Below are 22762 nucleotides of genomic sequence, written 5' to 3' on the forward strand. Positions count from 1 at the left end.
CCTTTCTCCAATTGCCATTCTCCATCCTTTTCCTTAGCTTTACTCATCGTTATGAAGGATATCAACCCCTACTTACTGCAGCTGCCCCAAGCAGAACATAAGGTACAGGAGAGAAGGGGTTTGGCTTTGTTCAGTACTGTATCCTCAGAGCCTAGAACAGTACATAAGTGCTCAAGAAATATTTGAAGAACAAACTTGCATGAATGAGTTAAGGACAAGTTCAAAAAGGCTAACTGATACAGAATGACAGAGCTATGCCGAGGTGGTACCACAAAAGAAACCTGATTTTGTCTGGATTCAGAGCTTATTCTTTTTTCTTTTCAATAAAATGATTCCATTTTTCTTAAAAAATCACATACATGTGTATAAGAAAAATACTGATGGATATAAAACAAAACGTGAGCAGTGGCTGTCTGTAAGTTAAGAAAGTAGGTTGTTTTTTATTTTATGCTTTTCAGTTTTTTCCTCACATTTTCTGCATTATTTTTGTAATCAGAAATGAATAGAAGAAGAAAACATAGGAAAATAAAACCTGGAAGAAAGTGTTTCCTCACAATTCAATTCAAGAAGTGGACCACACAGCTTTAACTGGCCTACATATCACCCCTTTCCTGCCTCCCTTTTTTTCTAAACTTTATATTTTGAAACAATTTTAGATTTACACAAATGTTGCAAAGATAGTACCAAGAATTTCCATATACCCTTCACCTAGCTTCCCCTAATATTAACATCTTACAAACCACAGTACATTTACCATAGCTAACAAATTAACATTGGAATAGTACTACTACCTAAACTACAGACTGTAATGTAATTTCATCAGTTTTTCCACTAATGTCCTTCTTCTGTTCTAGGATTCAATCCACCATATCACATCACGTTCAATCACCATGACACCTTGATCTGTGTCTTCTCCAAACCTGTGACAATTTCTCAGTATTTCCTTGCCTTTCATGAACTTGACTGTTTTAAAGACTACAGGTCAGTTATTGTAGAATACCCCTCAGCTGGGTCTGTCCGATGTTTTCTAATGATTAGACTGAGGTTGTGGATTTTAGGCAGTGACCTTCTCATCATATATCAGGGGGTACATCTCAACCTATTACTGGTGATATTAACCATGATCACTCGGTAGTCTCCACCACGTTACTATTCTGCTCTTTAATTATTCTATTCCTAGAAACAAGTCACTAGGTCCAGCCCACATTCAAGGGGAGGGAAATTAATCTCCACCTCTTGAAGCAAAGAATTTTAGACATACATTAAAACCACAGCATGAGTACTTGGTGTACTCATTACGAGGAGCGTCACAAAGCTCACTACACTTAACTGCCTTCCCAAGTGTAAGAGCTAGGAGTTCATACAAATGAACACCTCTTTTCCTATTTCGTCCCCCTCAGCTATGTTTTGGGGACCCACCACATGTAATGACCCTTTTGGCACTATCAAAACATCCTCTATGGCGACTCTTCATCTCAAAAACAGAAGGCTGTTCACACAGACGCTCAGATCTACTTGGCAGTTCTAATGTAGGCATTTCTAGCAGCCATCTTGGAATGACTATACCATAGGCAGAGCTGATAAAATAATACTCAAGAAACTTCACCCACATTTTAATAAAAGCAGCCAAAACATCTGTCTAAACTAAAAATACCAGTATATGTACAGCAACATGGATGGACCTAGAGATTGTCATACTGAGTGAAGTAAGTCAGACAGAGAAAGACAAATATCATATGGTATCGCTTATATGTGGAATTTTTAAAGAGTACAAATGAGCTTATTTACAAAACAGAAATAGAGTTTCAGATGTAGAAAACAAACTTATGGTTACAGGGGGGTAAAGGGGGGAGGGATAAATTGGGAGATTGGGATTGACATATGCACACTACTATATATAAAATAGATAACTAATAAGGACCTACTGTATAGCACAGGGAAGCCTACTCAATACTCTGTAATGATCCATATGGGAAAAGAATCTAAAAAAGAGTGGATGTATGTATATGTATAACTGATTCACTTTGCTGTCTACTTGAAACTAACACAACACTGTAAGTCAACTATATTCCAATAAAAATTAAAAAAAAAACAGAAACCATAAAAAATAAAATAACGAAAAAGATCCCTGAGTAATATTTTAAGGTCTTATACAATTTAATATTAACGTGTGTTAAAAATTTTGATGGGCCTAATTTAGGATAATGTTTCTATAATTGAATAAAAATTAAGAAAAAATTTTAAAACTTAAAATAATAAAAACACCAGTACAAAAATAATAGCAATGAAGATTATAAAATCAAACTTTAAAAGCATTATAAATACCAACTCCAATAGTTTCTTTTACTGTTAAAAAAAGAAAATAGTGACACTTTTCTTAGGGGAAATCTCCTCTCTCTCTCATACATACACATCATGTTCCCAATGACCAAAAAAAAATTTTTTAATCTAAAAATTATCACTAGACTATGAGTTTCTTGAAGGCAGGGAAAGACTTCACTGAATTATAGGGCTGGGCAAGCAAAATGTAGGACCTCAGTAAATCCCTATTGAAATGAAAATAACAAAAAACAAACTGCCCTTTGAATGTCTTACCCAACTCTAAACATTAGAAAAAGCTTCTCATCTGGCTTCTTTCTACAACTTATTTCTCTATTTGTGCCACCCTCCTCTCCCCCCACTATTTCCTATTGCCTTTATGGAACAAAGCACAATTATATGCTGTAACCCCAAGAAGATTTATAAATTCTCACAAAGAAAAAGCTATATATTGAAAAAGTCACTCTAAAAAAATGGGAACTTTGGTTTATAGTTTCCAAACCTCAAAACCAGGTATTTAACAATGGGCATTCATGATTTCTGATGTGCTAGGCCAGCTTACTTTCTTACTTGAATGTCTACCTTTTTAACAACAGAAGCCATCTAGCTTACCTCGATGCATAGTTATTAGACTGATGTCCCAGTGTTCTATGACAATAGCTATATTTGTTATAATGAATGACTAACAAACTGGATCCTTCCTGTTTTGTGGACACTGAGGCACTTTAGTCAGTGATGCTCAGGACACATTACTGACCAGCTCCTTTCCTTCTAGCCCAGACAATACTTGTTAAAACCACGGGCCAGGAAAGCCACAGAACATGCTGTATTTAAACAAGAGCAGAGCACCACCAAGGAAATCTAGTGACAACAGGCCATACTCAAAACTCATAAGCTGAGAGACTCCAAATGACAGGCTTTCCTTCTGAAACAATGTCAATTCCCAATTTAAAGCATCTGCACAGGGACTTCCCTGGTGGCACAGTGGTTAAGAGGCCACCTGCCAATGCAAGGGACATGGGTTCAATCCCTGGTCCGGGAGGATCCCACATGCCGTGGAGCAGCTGGGCCCGTGTGCCACAACTACTGAGCCTGTGCTCTAGAGCCCGCTAGCCACAACTACTGAGCCCGTGCACCTGGAGCCTGTGCTCCGCAACAAGAGAAGCCACCGCAATGAGAAAGAAGCCTGCGCACCGCAACGAAGAGTAGCCTCTGCTCACCACAACTAGAGAAAGCCCACGCGCAGCAGCGGGGACCCAATGCAGCCAAAAATAAATTAATTAATTTAATTTAAAAATTCTCCATCTTTAAAAATAAATAAACAAAGCATCTGCACAATTAATGAGGGTTCACATACTACCAACTACCATCAAAAAAAGGTGGGCTCAGGCAGTGATTTTCTAAACGTGACATGAGGTTTATAGAGATTCTCAAGAGCTACTATCTCGTCTAAATGTGAATGCTGCTGTCTAGATAAGGTTCTAAGCCCAAAAAAGGCAAAAAATAAAAGAAATTGGGATCTTCATTTTTAAAGTGAGCTTAGTGCTGAAAAGTGTCAACTGCGACATTTGAGCATGAATAGGGCCACGCTGTCACAATGCTGCCCTGCCACCGACAACCTGAATAACAAGCACAACTAGATCTTAATGAAGGTTGACTGGCTCTGGCCCATGTGAAGGAAGCTGCTTCCAAACAAGGTAAAACTGATAAATTGGAAAGTCGAGAATCTGAGATATATACCTAGGGCATGTGAAAAAATGGTACATACGGTTTTCTGTAGCTATACCTGGAGTGGAAAGTTGAAAAACCAACACTCTGAAACATTGATTTGGAAAATGTGAAAGTCCAGAAGAAATCCCAGGTAAAGAATAACATAAATTGAAATGGAATCTTTCCTACAAAATTAAGCTACCATAATTTGATTGTTGGTATTCTGATTTCCTCAAAGAACAATATTATAAATTTACAGCTTACTTTTAGGATTTTTATGTTCAAGACTTACATTTTCATCTCTGACCCTCAGAATAGCTAAGAGTTTCAACATTAAGCCAAAACAAAATTACTTGCTATCTCTCATTCAACTGCTCATAGATCTGCCCGAATGCTTTCTACCATGAGGATGAAAGGCATTTAACTATTGTTTCTCAGGTCTAAGGTGTCTCTTGAAGACCTACATACAAATAGAGGCAAGATATACTCATCTTTTTGTTAGTGTTTCACCAGATTGATACACTGAAACACTTCTTTAAAAATGAGAAAACAGAATCACCCAACCAAAGCTAACAATGCAAAAACAGAGTATTCAGTGCTACAGAATCCTTCAAATGTTCATTTAGAAAATTGCATAAAGGGAAGAATTATGTAATTTTCAAATCAGTAACACTGCTTGTAACAGTAGTCTTCACATTTGTGTTTCAAGTATTTTAATGACATGGAAGTTTATATTTAGGTATAGATTGTATTTCATCATCAAGGTCACAAACTGTAAGTCTGAAGAAGCATGTGGGCTCTCTCCAACATTTTTTGAAGGAAAAAAATATCAGTGCCCAAGAGTAAATTCAGCCCTGGCCCAATGTCTTCTGTCTTTGCCTTGCTAGCAGCAAGGATAAGATGCCTTTTTAAACCTCTCTCCCACATCTCAACTATCCTAGACTCCTACAATATTTTTTTTGGCCAAATTCAGACTTCACGTGTAGAGGTAGTATAGTATGCTAGGAGTCAGACACCTAATTCTAATTCTGGCTCTGCCATTAATTAGCAGCATGACGAAGGTAAATTACTCACTCTAAGTTCCTTGGTTCGAAAATGGAAGTAGCATCTGTACATACGTAAAACGCTGTCAGGAGGAAAAGAGCTAATATACACAAAGCATTTAGAGCACAGTAAGTATTGGGTTGGCCAAAAAGTTTGTTTGGGTTTTTCTGTAAGATGTTACGGAAAAACCCAAACGAACTTTTTGGCCAACCCAATACCTTACTCAGTAAGTGTTAGTTGGTGCTAAAATAATTTATTATTATTATTCCTACTAAATTTTATCTTGTCACTCTTAGCCCAACATTCCCTTATGCCAAGATCTTTTTCCATCCTGATTTAGTCGATGAAGTAGTTATACCGCTGTTTCTTCCCATCCATAAATTCAGTAATCTGCCACCGGACTTCCCTGGTGGCAGTGGTTAAGAATCGCCTGCCAGTGCAGGGGACATGGGTTTGATCCCTGGTCTGGGAAGATTCCACATGCCGCGGAGCAACTAAGCCCGTGCGCCACAACTACTGAGCCTGCGCTCTAGAGCCCACAAGCCACAACTACTGAAGCCCGCACACCTAGAGCCCGTGCTCTGCAACAAAGAGAAGCCACTGTAATGAGAAGCCCGCACACCGCAATGAAGAGTAGCCCCCACTCGCTGCAACTAGAGAAAGCCTGCAGGCAGCAACGAAGACTCAACACAGCCAAAAATAAATAAATTTATAACATAATCTGTGATTGTCGTAGAAGCCGCTTTCCCCCAAGCCTGCTAGCAAACCTGCAATGTAACATCAGCAACACCCCTTTGCAAAAGAAGAAGCACTAGCAACTGGATAAAGCCTCACATCGTTACTAGAAGGAAAGGTGGTAAAATATTTACATAAACATTTTTATTTTTCAGGAGAGAAATGAAGCCTTAGCGGTATCTTTCTGTGACAGCAACATTTTGGTCCTTTAATTTCTCAACTTATAAGCAAGAGTAAACTTATCTCCTAAATTCTAGAAGGAATTTAAGAAAAAACAATAAACACACATAAATATATTCTATGCTCTGAGGAAGAACAGTATTATTTAAATATATGGAATTCATATTATTTACCCAAAGAGACCATGTTCATGCTGAGCAGCATAAATACTGGCTTCCATTGGAATTCCTGCTTTCTAGGTGGGAAAATTCACATAATGATGCAAATCTGAATCCACAACATCTATACATTCAAAATAATCTTAAGAAAATTTCCAAGATTATATGATACTAAGGAAATTATCCAATAAATATAATCTTTCTCCCACATTCTACCTGCCTCATGCATTCATTCCCAAGATTCAGAAAAAATGTCTTTAACAAGATTTTTGACAAAACACTCCTATTAAGAACAAAAGCATCATTCTACCTTTTTACATTTTTTGCCATTAAACTCTCCCCAAACAAGGATGTGAAGAATCAATTTCTGCATCACTGGCTATACTCTTAAAAACATGGGGTTTTCTTATTTAGCTTACCGGAATCGGTGTTTACCAAAACACCCAGAGGGTCTGAATTTGCCTCGGGTGTACTTTCAGGCTTCGAACCACACAAGGGATTGCCTGACCCAGCACGACCATTTTTCCATTTGTGACGTTTGCCAGGACTTCTGATTTTTGCCATCTGTGAATGTCCGGCCATCCCCTTCATCTTGCTGGAGTAAGAAAAATGCAATTCTTAATATAAAAGGCACTGACCTTCCAAGAAAAATTTGAAAAAGATTACTGAATGCAAAAGAAATTTAGCTGTCAATCACCTGTCACCTAGTACATTAAAGAGACCAGAATAAAATAAATTCAATGGCTTCCAAAGTAGAACTTTAAAAGGATAACATACCACAATATACCATACTTTATCAATTCCAAGTTGCACATTTCCTCCCATAATGTAATCCCTCTGAAATTGGGCTATGTTGTACAATCAAGAGCATGTGAATTTAATTGGCAGCATTCTTTCATTCCTATTATACATTAAGATAAAATGCTCCTTAGACTTTACAAAGTGCATTAACTCTTATCTCCTTAATTGTAAGTAGCCTTAAAGTTTCTGACACTTTTACAAATATGCTACCTTGTTTCTTGTTTAAACTTCATGGTTCTTGTTTAAACTTCATGGTAACTCCTTAAAATAGATTAGACAGGTATTATTCTCTTCACATTACAGGAGGATAAACTTAAAGATCATAGACCAAGCACAATTTCACGGCTAGCTCAAATCAAGCGCCCTCTCAAACCATAGCAATTACTACTCTTAGGAGGAAAACAAATACTTATGTGAGCACCTACTTATGTAAACGATGCACAGGAAAACAAAGACCATTTTAAAAAAAAGGTTCATTACATATACTCTCAATGGACAATAAAACAAAGTAAGAAAATAATACCAAGGCACATAATGATCAAATTGCTCAAAGCTAGTGAAAAAGAGAAAATCTTAAAAGCAGTCAGAGATAAAAGGTATTTTATATAGAGGAACAAAATGACTGCAGATTTCTCTTGGAAACAATGCAAATAAGAAAACAATGGGGCAACATCTTTAAAATACTATAAAATTTTTAGAAAACTGTTAACCTAGAATTACTTATCTAGCAAAAATATCTTTCCAATAGGAAGGTAAAATAAAGATCTTTTCAGACACACAGAGCTGAAAGAAGTCATCTCCAGCAGACCCTCACTACGAGAAATGTTATAGTAAGTCTTTCAGGCAAAAGGAAAATGGTATCAGATGGAAAGATGGATCTACGCTAAAGAATGAGGAGTACCGGGCTTCCCTGGTGGCGCAGTGGTTGAGAGTCTGCCTGCCGATGCAGGGGACACGGGTTCGTGCCCCAGTCCGGGAAGATCCCACGTGCCGCAGAGCGGCTGGGCCTGTGAGCCATGGCCGCTGAGCCCGCACGTCCGGAGCCTGTGCTCCGCAACGGGAGAGGCCACAGCAGTGAGAGGCCCGCGTACCGCAAAAAAAAAAAAAAAAGAATGAGGAGTACCACAAATAGTAACTATATAGGCACCCCAACCATCAGCTAACAAACCACCAGCTGTGACTAAGGCTTGTCAAGATCACCAGATAACCCCCAGCTGACCCCAGATATCTGAGCAGTTAAGACTATCATATGGAGAAAAAAAAAAAAAAAAAGACACCTATTAAGGGTAAAAAGACAAGCCACAAATTGCAAGACTATATATATCTGCACTACCTATACTCTACGCAAAAAAGGATTTGTATCTAAATAAATAACCGCTACTAATCAAAAAAAGCAACCCAATTAAAAGGTGGTCAATAGCACTTGTGTTTGTTTGATTTCTCGACAAAGACTTCTAGACAGGGGCAAAAATAAATCCTCTTTTGCAACCCAGAACTCACTGTTCAGTATGAGTTTTGATACAGGTAAGAAGGAACATGATACCTAAAAGAGAATCAAGTGATAGGGGTGTACTGATAAACATAAAGATTGCTTCCAGGACTATAGAGCTGATAATTTCCCTCATATCTTAAGCTTTTAAATTATCAGCTGTATTGATTTAGTACTCTAATTTTAATGTTGACGTGAAACAAAGATGGCTTCTTTTTTTAAGCTTGTATCTTGAACACAGTGTCTGGAGTTTAAAAAGGTATTGGCATATCCCAATGATCTGTACTGTTCTAGGGTGTGATGGCTTAGGAGTGAATACGATTTGAACCTAACACATTTTTAGAGGATGTCAAATTCAGAAACAAGCAGATCCATCTCCTGACCCTAAACATGGTCCTAAAGTAAATCGCTTGAGGAAATTGGATCCCAAAGATTACAGGTGTGGAATTTTGAAGTGTGTCCATACTCCCCTGGAGATCAAAGAAGCCCAACTAAAAGAATTGTGGGCTAACATAACAACTTCTTTTTGAAAGGGCTATTTTATCTTGAAGATTATGAGTTTGGAGGAACTAAGGCGATTGGCAGTGGAAAGAATCAGAACACGTGAAATTCCTTAAAAATTTATTGACAAATAATTTTGTCTATGTTACACATAATTTAAAAAAACGCTTTAAAAAAAATGGTCAAAGACTTGAACTGGCACTTCACAAGAGAACATCGACATGACGGATAAGCATATAAAAAGATGTCCAACATCGTTAGTCACGAGGGAAATGGTATAACATGAAGAAAACGTATAATAATACTATGCATTGACCAGGACACACAGCAATTAGATGCAGAGTCAGTAGGAGTATAAATTAGTACAAGTGTTTTGGAAAACTGTTTGACTACATCTATTATAACTAAATATCTAGTATGACCTAGTGTGTGTGTGTGTGTGTGTGTGTGTGTGTGTGTATATGGCCAATGTAAACAAGAAACAAGTACTTATGTCCACAAAAGACACTTAAAAGAATGTTCATAGTAGCTTTATTCATAATAGCCCAAATTGGAAACAACCCAAATGACCAAGAGTAGAATGAATATATATTCTCAAAACTAAGTTCTATATAGCAACAAGAATGGATTTACAGCTATACACAACAATATGGATGAATCTCACAAGATAATTTTGAGCCACAGAAACTATATGCTAAAGAAGACACATCAATACTATATAATTCCACTTATACAAGGTTCTAAGAACAGGTAAAATAAATTTATGATGATAGAAATCAGAAAAGAGGTTACCTTTGTGGGGAGGCATGGAACTAAGGAGGGCCTAAGAGAGAAACCTTTGTGAGGTAAGACGTTCTATGTATTATTAATGTGTGGAAGTTACATGGGTATGTGAACATATATAAATGCATTCAGTTGTACACTCAATACAAAACGAAATGGAAAAAATGCTATGAATGTGAGGCATTGGGGAAAATGGGATGTCTCATATACTGCTGGTGGGAGAGTAAACTACAACAGCTTCTATGACAGCTATTTGGCAGTCACCTATCAATATTATAAAAACACATGTCTTTTGACTCAGCAAAACCACTTCTAGGAATCCATGCTCAGAAATATCTGCACATGTGTGAAATATATGTACAGGGCAATAATGGCAACTTTTAATTAGTAAAAGATTGGTGAAAACTTAAATGTCTTGTCAATAGAGAATTTTTTTTTTTAAGAAAAAAAAAAGACCCTTTGGGATATTCTTATGCTTCTTACACACCCTCAGAGAACGAGGAGTCTTGTTTATATGTCAATATAGGACAATCTCCAAGTATATTATTTGGCTAAAAAAAGCAAGATGTACAATAGTATCAAAAAAGGAAGGGCTTCCCTGGTGGCGCAGTGGTTGAGAGTCCACCTGCCAATGCAGGGGACGTGGGTTCATGCCCCGGTCCGGGAGGATCCCACGTGCCGCGGAGCGGCTGGGCCCGTGAGCCATGGTTGCTGAGCCTGCGTGTCTGGAGCCTGTGCTCCGCAACGGGAGAGGCCACAGCAGTGAGAGGCCCGCGTACCGCAAAAAAAAAAAAAAAGGAAAAAAAAGACTATTATCTATGTGCTATATAAAGATGAAATATCTCTAGAAAGATAAAATGGGTTGCCTCTGGGAAGGAGAACTGTTTAGCTAGGATACAAAGACAGAAGAGACTTGTTACTGTACATCGTTTTGAAAACCACATAAATGTAGGGTACTACGTATTTTTAAATATAATTTTAAAATTTTTAAATAAAAAAGTTACAAAAGCAAATATTTCAGAATTGAAAGTATAGAGGTTTTAGGATTTGGGTGTATGCTTTTTTATTATTTATAAGTACATACATTCATTTAAAATAAGCATTGAGGGTGCAAGCAATTTTAAGGAACTTACCCATACTGTGTCGTTGTCAACACTGCTCCTCTCTTTTCCTTTTCAATTTTTAACTTTTTCTTCCTTTCGATATTAGCCAGAGTTGGGTAATTTCTAGAGAACAATAAAAGTCCATTATAAAAGGGCTTTTAGAGTAAATTTTAATTATGCAATCAAGCAATTGTTGCATTTAACAACTTTTGTTTAATGACTAATGCAGTAAATTGATATAAACTTTTAATTCCTTCTGGAATTTTTTTAAGGGTGAAAAAGTAGACTGTAACAATGCTACTCAAAGTGTATACCAGCTGCCAGTCCAAACTCTGCTACCAGTCTGTTACCAAGTAAGAAGCTTACAATAGAATTTAGATCAAATATATCATATAATGTGCTGAAACTCATATACAGAGTTCACTTATTTGGCACATACCCATAAATACTATAAACAAAAATGTATTTTCTTATGCATCTACTTATGCAAATACATACTAGGAGGTATATCCAAAGTTACCAAGATGAGGAAGAGACAGTTCTTAAAAAAAAAAGCTACAGTCTACCAGGAAGGTTAAGAAAAGCATGGTTATTTCTAAAGACTAGTTATAACAAAAGACAAAATATTAAGCATCCTAAGGAGTATAAGGGAGGTTGGGAAGGAAAGATCCTATCTAGATGGAGAAATCCACAAAGGAACATGAAAGACACTGGTCTTAAATGGTGTTAAGAGACAAAAATCTGATGGAAAAGCGTCAGCATGTGCCTTTTTTTTTTTGGCCGTGCCACATGGCCTGTGGGATCAACCAGGGATCGAACCCATGCCCCATGCAGTGGAAGCACAGAGTCTTAACCACTGGACTGCCAGGGACCTTTTTTTTCTCTTTTTTGGTCAGAGTGTTCTAAGCAAACAATGCAGACAAACCAAGGCCTCAGAGAAAGTGTGAGAGAATGGCAAGTGGTTCATTGTTAAAGAAACAGTTACAGGCAATCAGACCAGAAAGGGAGGCTGGGGCCAAAATGTGCCTCGAATGCCAGACGAGAAAGCTATTTTTAATTCAGTGGTGTTGGGGGGCCACTGAAAGTTATGAACAGGGAAAGATATGAACAAGGCAGTGAAAAAAATTAAATCTGACAGCAGCGTGCAAGATGAATTGCTCTGACAAAGCTTTCTTTGTTCCTTAGCACAGTTGTGTGGTGATGGAGGCACCAAACTTTGGTGGTGAGAGGAACAGATACTAGGAGCATAAAAAGCACGAAAGGAGGGGAACACAGACAGCCCTCTACCACTCAGCCTGGCTGCTCATTAGAGTAAATTTTGAGAAACATCAACACATCATGTTCTGCCATCATTTCGAGGACACTGTCTCTACCCCCTTCTTTTTTTAACATCTGCATCACTGACTGGGATAGCACAGACAATAGAAGCCCATGGGCTGGGCGCACTGGAAGATAAGAATAGAAATGACATTGAGTAAGTGGTGAAGTAATCAGAAAAGGAAAGGCAATGAATTTCAGTGAGGACAGTGCAAAGCAATCTATCCAGCCAAGAAAAATAAACTCCACAAGTAAAAGATGATTAATGTACAAGTTATAAATAAACATAAGAGGAAAAGATCAAGGTCACAGGAGATAAAAATCTGACAGGCAGTCAGCACCACATGAGTACAGTTTTGGAAAGCAAACATAATCTAAGGCGATATGAAATGGACTCTGGCACAGGTACAAGTGTGAAATCATCCTCTCATGACACTCAAAGGTGATCAGAAACTCTCAGGGCACTGCATCCAGCTTTGTACTTCTAAACTGAAAAGGAATGTTAAGGAAAAATAAAACTTGGAGGGGATTCAAAAGAGGCTCAAAGATGATTAACAGGATGAAAAAATAAAACCTCTGAAGAAAGATGAAAGGAACTAGAACTACTTGCAGCCTTTAAAAGCGGGAGAGAAGTGACAAAAAATGATCTTACAGAGAAGATGGCAGCCAGCTGTTCTCAACCTGAAGACAAACTACACCGAAGCAGAAATGAGGAGGAAAAGGTGATGACTTTCACAGGCACCACAGTGTCTAGACGTGTAGCTCACAGCTAATCAACACTCTTCACACCTCTGAAATTCACTTATTCTTAAAAATGTTAAAGAAACACAAAATGTGTTTCTTTAACGTTTTTCTTCCGAGTGTTACAGAGCAACCCTTAACATGTTGGGTCATATGCTAAACATAAAGACTTGGTCCTACAGTGTTTCATGTATAAGCGAGGAGCTATGTAAATGCTTCTCAGTGGTAAGGAATACAAACAGTTTGTTACAGGAAGTGGATTTTAGGTGAGATATAATAAAGAATTCCTTGAATGAGACATCAAGAATGTTGTGGAAACTCCTTTGGTGGAAGTCTTTTAAAACAGCTCACTTCTTCTTTCTGGCTGACTAAAGTGTCACTTTCCTAAAGGTAGGGGATTTTTATATCCCTTCCAAAGTTATAAGATTCTATTTTTCAGTGCTTAAATGAATAAAATTTTCTTGCAAAAGTTATACCATTCTTATTTACATAGAACCTAGAGACTAAAAACTAGGGAAAACAAGGGTACCAGAGAGCAAATTATCCCCCCAAATGGGAAACCAGAAACACAAGACCTAGTTATACATACAACAGTAATCAGAAGTCCCTTCCAGCAACATACTAGGGAGATACAGGAATAAGGGAAAGTCTGGGTCTTTGATAAAGGACACAGCTCAGGTTTCTAAATTACACAAATCCAAAGAAAACTGTTGAGAAAAATCACAAATTGTGTTACACTGTACAATTACATACCAATAAAATTTAGTCCAATATCTCCTGGTAGAGAATGGATGTTATAAAGCTATAAAGACTGTGACAAGTGGTATTTTCACAGTTGGTTTCTCTATTTTTATCTGCTAAAATCACTTTTCTCCCTACTTCCATCTTTTCCCAACACCCCAAAAGGACGTGGCCCTGAAACCGTATGCTCTCTATCTTGCTCTCTTCTCCCTCTTTCATTTCTTACCCCCTCTTTGTCTTCCCCTTGCCTAAGCCTTTAAGCCTCCAGTGACAATCCTTAAGCCCCAGAGTCAATAAATTAGCAACATGGAACCAACCATTATCTTAGCACATCTCATTCTGGTTACCCTTCTCTTTCCTTATACTCAAATCACCACCCACTCCTTGGCTTTTCCCTTAAGCCTCTTCTGTAGAAAAACACAATCCCTCTTTATTCTCCCTGAATCACGGCTACTTCAACATTACTGCATTTTTATTTCAAAGTCTTTCCAAACTTCAAAAAGATGTAGCATTCTTTAGGAGCACAGCCCCTCTGCTGGAATTCTGAAAGAACTGGGGACACAGCTGTAAAGCGTCTCCTCAGAGCCACAGTAACTGCAGTATTAAAATAAATAACACAACTACTCCACCTAGTGGACTCCAAATCTGCCGTGAAGTATGTTTCAACATCTCTAAAATAAGAGGTTTGGGAAACGAACCTCTACCACTCATTTTTCCTAATGCCAAATCATACAGCATTTGTACCCGACAGGAATTAAGAAAAAATAACTACCGGTTTTTTTTGGCTAGGATTTCTTTTTTTGCAGGTTATTAGTGGAAAGCCTTAAAGTTTTTAATTAAACACAACTATGGATGTTTGTCAGAACTATGCATTAAAAAAGAATAAACTTCACCTTCAAATAAATTGGAGGGGGAGGGAAGGGGTGGCACGACCCCTCTCACAAGAAGTCCTGCAAAACGAACTGATTGCCCTGCCTTCCAAAGACGCCAGCTATCCCTTGACCAGACACTGTTATCCCCACACAGCAAAATTTAATGCTTCAGTTGCCTGTGCTCTCACGGCCACCTACGGATATTCTTCCCACATCTCCCATTAGAGTGAGGGTCTTAAAGGCAAGAGTCTACTCCTATCTCTTTTCAGTAACCTTGGCCATATATAAAACAATCTTTGCCTTTTCAAATACTGAATGTAAAGTTTACCTCTAATTTCAAGCTAAACTCTTGTCAGGAAGTTATTTAAAGCTATAATGTACATCAACATAAATTCAAAGGTGGCTGAGAGTTCTCGATTACATTACAAAACCAAACTAGTCTTCTACCAGGGACTTTATAGAAACACGTGCTACCTAAGCTAGTTTGCATCTTCAAATGTTAGTATTCCTTAAGTTTCTCTAGCCAGTGGAATTTTTTTCCTTTAAAGCACTTGTTGCACAAAACCACAAGGTGGCAGAGTTCACGTTCAAATGGGGAAAGCTACTGTAGAAAGTAATGCATTCACATACAGATCAATTTGGTTTGTCTTGGTGATGATCTGTCCTACGTGGTGAGAATTTATTGTTCAAAACCACAGCAGTTTAAGTACCATTAGTTATATTACTGAATTCCAACTACAGTTATTAATCTGATCAACACTGCCCAATTTCTTTAACAATGACAAAAGTATAGTTTAAAACATAAATTAAAAATATGAATCTCAGCAAGATTTCTCCAGCCACTTACTTGTATATACCAAAATAGAATAACACCCATAATAAAAATATTTTCAAGCCCCATTTACATATATCAACATTTATAAACATCCCTTCTACCTATGGCACCGTGGGATATAAACATTCACACAAACCATGGTTCTTACATTTCTAAAGCTTGTAATTTATTTTTTTAAAAAAGACACATAAGCAAAAAAGTTCATCAATAGTACCATAATGAGGGGCACATACACTAAGGAGGTAGAGGGGATACCACATTCAAAGAGGAACAAGATACCCCTCTAGGCAGATAAGGAAAAATACTCCCAAAATTTTCGTCTGGCAGGATTTCAGCTGGACTAAAAGCAGTGAGCAGAACTTCAAGGATAGAGAAGGGAGGATTTTCTGGAAGCAGCATGATGAAAACAGAGGTTAAAAGTTCAAAAAACTTGTTTGGGATATGAAAAAGAAAAAAACCAAGTCTGGCTGGGACAAAGAACTCCTATAAGTAACGTGGGATTAATCAGGAAAGGTATGTTAAGCCCACATTACAGTACCCTGACTGTCAGTTCTAAGGTGTTGTTTTCACTGGCATTTTACCTGGCTAAAATAAAATCAGTTTAACAAATTTATTTTTAAATTTTATTCTACATAGTCATCTATGTAACTAAGAAATACATGCATACTAGCATCTCAATTTGCATGAAAAAAGAACAAACACAAAGAGAATAGCCTAACCTCGTTGGTCAAAGTCAATTCCTTCAGTGTGATCAACACTGCTGAGCGCTCCTCTGCAGAGGGTACTTCAGCTGTGTGGTTTTCTTGACTTAGCAACTGAGCCAGGGCTGAGATTTTGCCAGGTGGGTGTAATGAAGGGCAACGGAATGAGGGAGCTGAGCTTCTGAGAGTGGTGGAAGTGACTTAAACTTGGCAGAGAAGCAAAGACAGAAGGGGGATGAGAGAAAAAGAAGGTAAAGGGGGTAAGAGGTGGGAGGCTTCAACTAGTCCGGGACCAGGTACAGGTGACAGTGAGACAGTTGGATGAAATGCAAGTCATGACCAAAGAGGAGTAAGCCCAACTTCAAGATTTCTGGGGCAGAAAGTCCAGAAGATCCACAGGGTGGCCGTGAAAGTAAGTGGCAGAAACTGCATGGAGGTAAAGGGCACTGGAAATTGGAAGGTAAAAAGGTGCCAGATGAAACTCTTTACTGTAAGCTTTGAGTCTCAAAAAGTCAGCGGAATTCAAAGGATACACACTTCTGTTGGACCATCTATATATATGCCAAGGGCAGGGTGGTAAAGGCAACTGCAATCCGCCTTGTTAAGAATCACGGGGGAGGGACTTCCCTGGTGGTCCAGGGGTTAAGAGTCCGCCTTCCAATGCAGGGGATGTGGGTTCGATTCCTGGTTGGGGAACTAAGATTCCGCATGCCGCGGGGCAACTAAGCCTGCACACCGCAACTACTGAGCCTGAGCACTTTAGAGCCCACAAGCCACAACTAGAGAGCCCACACGCCGCAACTACTGAGGCTGTGCGCTCTAAAGCCCGTGCACCACAACTAGAGAGAAGCCCGCATGCAGCAACAAAGAGCCTGCACTCCACAACAAAAGATCCCATGTGCCGCAACGAAGATCCCACTGCCGCAACTAAGACCCAACACAGCCAAATAAATATTTTTTTAAAAAAAAAAAAGCACCATGGGGGAGGCTGTCAGAGCTGCAGAGGGCTGTGGAGACAGATGGCAGGAAACTCCAAGAAGAAGGGCCAAGGAGCAATCATCTGGAATTCACGTCAAGGGGGCCCTACAAGTCACAAAACCAGTCACTTTTTGTTCTTGTTTTATTTGACCTTTCCACAGCAATCTGCACTGATAATCACATCTTCCTTCTTGAAATCCTCCCTTCTACTGGCTTCCACGACAGGTCATATTCTGAGTTTTCTTCTACTTCTCGGGCTCTTGCTCAGCAGGCTTGTTGGTTTTAACTCCCTTTTAGGCTATCTTCCCTTTCCACTCTACCCTCTCTCTGTGGGGTATATCTTCTGCATTCATGGTTTCATGATTTTAAAATATCTATCTCCAGCCAGTCTGGTCTGAGTCCCAATGCTTACACAACATCTTCAAATAGACATCTCAGAATCTCCTCATACTCAACGATGTCCTAAATCAACACCTCCAAATGTGATTCTCTTCCGGGATTCCCTGTCTGAGGAACAGGCACCACCTTTCACAAAGGTGCTTTCACAAAGGTGCTTTCACAGAGGAACTTGGACATCTCCTCAAAACCTCTTTCCTCCTCAACCTCACAACTGTCCAACTACCAAACAGTGCCCATTTTTATGTTCTATATCCACCTAGTTCTGTCCCCACAACTGCCATCTTTCAAAAGCTTCTATCATCTCTTACCTATATTCAAGTTCCTATACTCATGCCAATCTGTCTGTGCACTAGCCCCTACCTCCCCTTATTTCTTCCTAATTAGGTCTAAGTTCAGCTCAACTGCCCTTTGTCAAGGAACACCCCACTCCTCCAGACTAGATGAGGTCCTTCCTCTTATATGCTGAGAAGGAGGGTAGAGTGGAGGACTGTGGGAGAGTAAAACAGCTAGAGACATAGTAGAACAGAATCACTGAAGCTGGCTACCATTAATTTAATAGTGGGTCCAATTTTCCCAGTTTATATAATGACTTAATTTAAACACTCGTTAGATATAAAAGAACCAAAGTTGGTTAATCAGGAACTCATTTCAGAACTTCCCTATTGCCTTAAGTGAACTCAAAACTTGAGAGATTAAACACCTTACTTAGTTAACTTCTCAGTTGCTTTATAATCATTGCTGACTAATAGCCATCATCATTCTCCTCAAAAGAATTAAACATATACAACAGGGGCTGGCACCACTGAGCTGCAACAACTTCCAACTGACCAAAGTCAGGGCAAAGTACCAGGGAAAAACCTTTGCAGGTAGGCAATTTCCAGTCCATCTAGCAGGATATAATCTTCAATACTGTCATCACCAGCTCTTTAAAAACTAAGTATCAGGAAGGGGAGCTAACTCTTCTTGTTTGATTATTCCTCTGTGCAAAATAGTAAGAAAAAGATACACCCAACAGATAAAAAACAAATAAGCAAAACAAACAGAAAACAAAAAACTAGAGTGAAGTGGAATCATGAGAAGAAAAAAATTGTACCTGTAAAGAAGCCACCTAGAGGAGGCAAGGAGCTTTATATGAACTTCTTCGAATTCTTCACTAAGCCAAATCACGTCATGGTCCCAACTCCTTTGACTTCTAAGTTTGACCATGCAATTGGCTAAGGCTTCTTATCAATGCCAAGACTGGTTCTTCCCATACTGCACCATTTAATGGTAATTCAGTCCACAAATATTTATTCTCCACATACTAAATCCCAGGTACTATGCAAAGTGCAGCAGAATCAAAGATGTCTAAGACTAGGGCCACCTATAATATAATGCAACAAACGCTATTGTGTTTGTATTAATAAGCTATGTATTCACACAGGAAGTAGTGAATAATGCTTTAGGGGAGGTTGGTCCATGGACTGGCAGCCAATCCACACACTTATGTCAGGGTATAAATCAGCTATGTCCCTAAACAAAATATATTTAGTTCAGCTGACATTTTCTTCTTACCAAGACTTTCTCAATGAAGAAAGTAAGGTATAGATTTATATTCTGGTACAAGTTCCTTATCTTGTTACAGACTAGCATTCTGACAGCATTGAGATAGAGGAAATGAAGAAGAAAATGACAAATCAGGTGACACTTAAGACAGGTCTTAGGACTTCCCTGGTGGTCCAGTGGGTAAGACTCTGCATTCCCAATGCTGGGGACCTGGGTTCAATCCCTGGTCGGGGAACTAGATCCCGCATGCATGCAGCAAGTAAGAAGAAGTCCGCATGCCGTGACTAAGATCCAGCGCAGCCAAAATAAATAAATAACATGTTAAACAAAACAAAACAAAACAAAACAAAACAGGGGGCTTCCCTGGTGGCGCAGTGGTACAGAGTCCGCCTGCCGATGCAGGGGACGCGGGTTCGTGCCCTGTTCCGGGAAGATCCCACATGCCGCGGAGCAGCTGGGCCTGTGAGCCATGGCCGCTGAGCCTGCGCGTCCGGAGCCTGTGCTCCGCAATGGGAGAGGCCACAACAGTGAGAGGCCCGCGTACCGCAAAACAAACAAAACCCAACAGGTCTTACAAGATAAATAAGATTCTGCCGGGAGATAAAGAGGAAACGGCATTCTAGTATACCCTACTCCTCCTGGTGGCCTAGATTCTTACCCTAGATTATTACATTTGTTAGCCAAGGATGCTCTTAAAATTCTATTAAATCCATTGAGTCCATGTTGGCTGCTGACTGGCTGGACCCAGGTTTACTTTCTTAAGAATTAATTTCCTCTGATTGTCCTTCACCCTCATCTAACTCTTTACACAGTATTAATAATGGATAGCTGCATACACATTTGCTGAATTCTATTTGTTCTCGGTTGGTTCTAAATCTTTACGTTTATGCTGGTTTTCCTCAGAATTACCTTTCAAGCTTTAAAGGGCAGTAGCTAACTCTCTCACGTAACACTGCATCATTTCACACAGCTCTTCATATACACACATACAGGGGCTTTAAGCTGAAAACTTTAAGTTGAACAAAGTACAACTTTACCCTGCTGGTTAAAAGTTTTTAAGTATCCTTCTTGACCTTTGAAGGTAACTCTTCCTATCTGAGGCTCTCCTCATTTTTCAATTCCAGAAAAACAGCTATTGACTTAAAACTGCTGCTGACCATCGTAATAGCTCTGACTTGGTCTTCTGTTTCAGGATGAGGTATCCTGGTCCTAGCCTGAGACAACAGCATCCTCATGGGATTTTTCATTGGTAGATTCTAGCTAGACATCTTTTAAGCTTTCTTCCCTTATAAGTATAAAGCTACAAGTCACATGGTAAGACTCAAATTTCTTAGACTTTAATTACAGGAAAACATTTCTCATCTTTTTATGGGTAAGGACAGGCACGTGTGTATCTTGTCACTGCTGTACTCCCTCTGCCTAGCACACTCCAATCATTCAACAACTTTTTAAAAGTAATCAAAACAATAAACATAACAAAGTATTATACATTTTTTAAAAAAATAGCACTCACCCATCACGCCTCAGTATTGAATATTTAACAGAGGGGGCATGTAGTGGCTCCCCTCAAAGAGCAAGGTCCCATTATGACATCAGTTATTTATGAAGGGTTCCTGTTAGGTCTACCAAAAGCTACATTCAAATAGCCTCATATAATATAGTTTACAGTCCTATTCCCTACTACCAACGTTATAAGGGAATGCAATGAATCAAAACTGCAATAATAAATGCTGTGTGTTTATTATACGTCAAGTAATGATACTCCCTAAGTCACTATATACCAATTCTGAAGAATGACAAAATTAGGACTGGTCATTTTCCATTGAATATTTGCAACATTATAAAAGACCAAATTTCCATGGGTGGGCCTGAACCAAGATGGTGCAGTAGAAGGACGTGCTCTCACTCCCTCTTGCGAGAACACCAGAATCACAACTAGCTGCTGGACAATCACTGACAGGAGGACACTGGAACTCACCAAAAAAATACCCCACATCCAAAGACAAAGGAGAAGCCTCAATGAGACGGCAGGAGGGGTGCAATCACAATAAAATCAATTCTCATAACTGCTGGGTGGGTGACTCACAAACTGTAGAACACTTATACCACAGAAGTCCACCCACTGCAGTGAAGGTTCTGAGCCCCACGTGAGGCTTCCCAACCTCGGGGTCCAGCAACAGGAGGAGGAATTCCTAGAGAATCAGACTTCGAAGGCTAGTGGGATATGATAGCAGGACTTCGACAGGACTGGGGGAAACAGAGACTCTACTCTTGGAGGGAACACACACGGTAGTGTGAGCATCGGGACCCAGGGGAAGGAGCAGTGACCCCATAGGAGACTGAACTAGACCTACCTGCTAGTGTTGGAGAGTCTCCTGCAGAGGCGGGGGGTGGCTGTGGCTCACCGTGGGGACAAGGACACTGGCAGCAGAAGTTCCGGGAAGTACTCCTTGGCATGAGCCCTCCCAGAGTCTGCCATTAGCCCCACCAAAGAGCCCAGGTAGGCTCCAGTGTTGGGTTGCCTCAGGCCAAACAACCAACAGGGAGGGAACCCAGCCCCACCCATCAGCAGTCAAGCAGATTAAAGTTTTACTGAGCTCTGCCCACCAGAGCAACAACCAGCCCAACCCACCACCAGTCCCTCCAATCGGGGAACCTGCACAAGCCTCTCAGACAGCCTCATCCACCAGAGGGCAGATAGCAGAAGCAAGAAGAACTACAATCCTGCAGCCTGTGGAACAAAAACCACATTCACAGAAAGACAGACAAGATGAAAGGGCAGAGGGCTATGGACCAGATGAAGGAACAAGATAAAACCCCAGAAAAACAACTAAGTGAAGTGGAGATAGGCAACCTTCCAGAAAAGGAATTCAGAATAATGATAGTGAAGATGATCCAGGACCTCGGAAAAAGAATGGAGGCAAAGATTGAGAAGATGCAAGAAATGTTTCACAAAGACCAAGAATTAAAGAAGAAACAAACAGAGATGAACATTACAATAACTGAAATGAAAACTACACTAGAAGGAATCAATAGCAGAATAACTGAGGCAGAAGAACGGATAAATGACCTGGAAGACAGAATGGTGTAATTCACTGTTGTGGAACAGAATAAAGAATGAAAAGAAATGAAGACAGCCTAAGAGACTACTGGGACAACATTAAACTCAACAACATTCGAATTATAGGGGTCCCAGAAGGAGAAGAGAGAGAGAAAGGACCAGAGGAAATATTTGAAGAAATTAGAGTCGAAAACCTCCCTAACATGGGAAAGGAAATAGCCACCCAAGACCAGGAAGCACAGTGAGTCCCATACAGGATAAATCAAAGAAGAAACACGCCAAGACACAAAGTAATCAAATTGGCAAAAATTAAAGACAAAGAAAAATTATTGAAAGCGGCAAGGGAAAAACAACAAATAACATACAAGGGAACTCGCATAACGTTAACAGCTGACTTAGCAGAAACTCTACAAGCCAGAAAGGAGTGGTGTGATACATTTAAAGTGATGAAAGGGAAGAACCTACAACCAAGATTACTCTACCCAGCAAGGATCTCATTCAGATTCAGCAGAGATATTAAAACCTTTACAGACAAGCAAAAGCTCAGAGAATTCAGGACCACCAAACCAGCTTTAAAACAAATGCTAAAGAACTTCTCTAGGCAGGAAACACAAGAGAAGAAAAGGGACCTACAAAAACAAACCCAAAACAATTAAGAAAATGGTCATAGGAACATACATATCGATAATTACCTTAAGCGTGAATGGACTAAATGCTCCAACAAAAAGACACAGGCTCCAACCAAAAGA

General features: G+C 39.4%; 1 protein-coding gene and 1 non-coding gene across 2 annotated transcripts in view; one reads left to right on the forward strand and one right to left on the reverse strand.

The window, feature by feature from the left end:
* The window catches only part of NUFIP1 (nuclear FMR1 interacting protein 1), a 48860-nt gene that overhangs the window by 16404 nt on the left and 9694 nt on the right, over window positions 1-22762 (reverse strand). The window contains exons 6-7 of the mRNA XM_022574882.2: window positions 10854-10946; window positions 6566-6741 (exon numbers count right to left, since the gene is read on the reverse strand). Of these exons, the coding sequence (XP_022430590.1) occupies window positions 6566-6741; window positions 10854-10946 (269 nt within the window). The remainder of the gene's footprint in view (window positions 1-6565; window positions 6742-10853; window positions 10947-22762) is intronic.
* On the forward strand, window positions 8366-8486 carry LOC115803206 (small nucleolar RNA SNORA40). Its single transcript, XR_004023873.1, has one exon. It is a non-coding gene; the product is annotated as a small nucleolar RNA SNORA40 (small nucleolar RNA).

This window comes from Delphinapterus leucas, chromosome 18 (assembly GCF_059928025.1).
Source record: "Delphinapterus leucas isolate spDelLeu-1000000601 "Yukka" chromosome 18, BTC_Dleu_Yukka2, whole genome shotgun sequence".
NCBI classification, from domain to species: Eukaryota; Metazoa; Chordata; class Mammalia; order Artiodactyla; family Monodontidae; genus Delphinapterus; species Delphinapterus leucas.